Raw genomic sequence first — 728 nt, forward strand, 5'->3', positions numbered from 1 at the left:
CATAAGTTGTTTTTAAACTTAACTAAACAAATTAACAGTCGTAAATAATATATTATGTCCAACAACAAAAAATACTTAAAACAAAAACAAATCAGTCACAGTTGACAAGTCACTATTTCCCAAAAATTACCCCAGCCTGCATATGTTGTCCAAGTACTGTGGAAAGTGGGAGTTGGGCACCAGGCAAAGGATTTGGGAAATCAACAGAAATATTGAGTGACTCGATTGCTGAGAGCGAGGGCAGGGTTTGAGGAAGGGTTGTAGTCTCAACTCCAGGGGGTGGAGGCTGGAACGTTTGAGGTGGAGGATGAGCCATTTGAGGTGGGGGGTGGACCATTTGAGGTGGAGGGTGGACCATTTGAGGTGGAGGGTGGCCCATTTGAGGTGGAGGGTGGACCATTTGAGGTGGGGGGTGGACCATTTGAGGTGGAGGGTGGACCATTTGAGGTGGGGGTGGCCTTGTCTGAAACCCGACGACATCATCATATTGGTGAGCAGCGGGTTCAGCACGAAGAGTCGGAATAGAGGGTGTCCTTCGCCTCTTAAACTGGTCATCCCTGCAGCGGTAAACATAGTGCCTCACAATGGCCTGTGGATCGTAACCCACCGCTGCTTCCTCACAATTGAGAGAGACACACTGTAAAAAATTTTAGGAGTAATTTTACCCTTTTGGGTGACGAAACGCTTACTCAAGAAAATCGGGTGATTAATTTTATCCACCCATGGGT

General features: G+C 46.8%; 1 protein-coding gene across 1 annotated transcript in view; it reads right to left on the reverse strand.

Annotated features, from left to right (window-relative positions):
* Window positions 1-130: 130 nt before the first annotated feature.
* The window catches only part of LOC127751937 (WW domain-binding protein 11-like), a gene marked incomplete at its 3' end in the record, with an annotated part of 10812 nt that continues 10214 nt past the window's right edge, over window positions 131-728 (reverse strand). The window contains exon 2 of the mRNA XM_052276255.1: window positions 131-637. Coding sequence (XP_052132215.1) covers window positions 131-637 — 507 coding nt within the window. The remainder of the gene's footprint in view (window positions 638-728) is intronic.

The sequence above is a fragment of the Frankliniella occidentalis genome, unplaced genomic scaffold, assembly GCF_000697945.3.
Source record: "Frankliniella occidentalis isolate FOCC.00 unplaced genomic scaffold, Focc_3.1 Scaffold2268, whole genome shotgun sequence".
Taxonomy (NCBI): domain Eukaryota; kingdom Metazoa; phylum Arthropoda; class Insecta; order Thysanoptera; family Thripidae; genus Frankliniella; species Frankliniella occidentalis.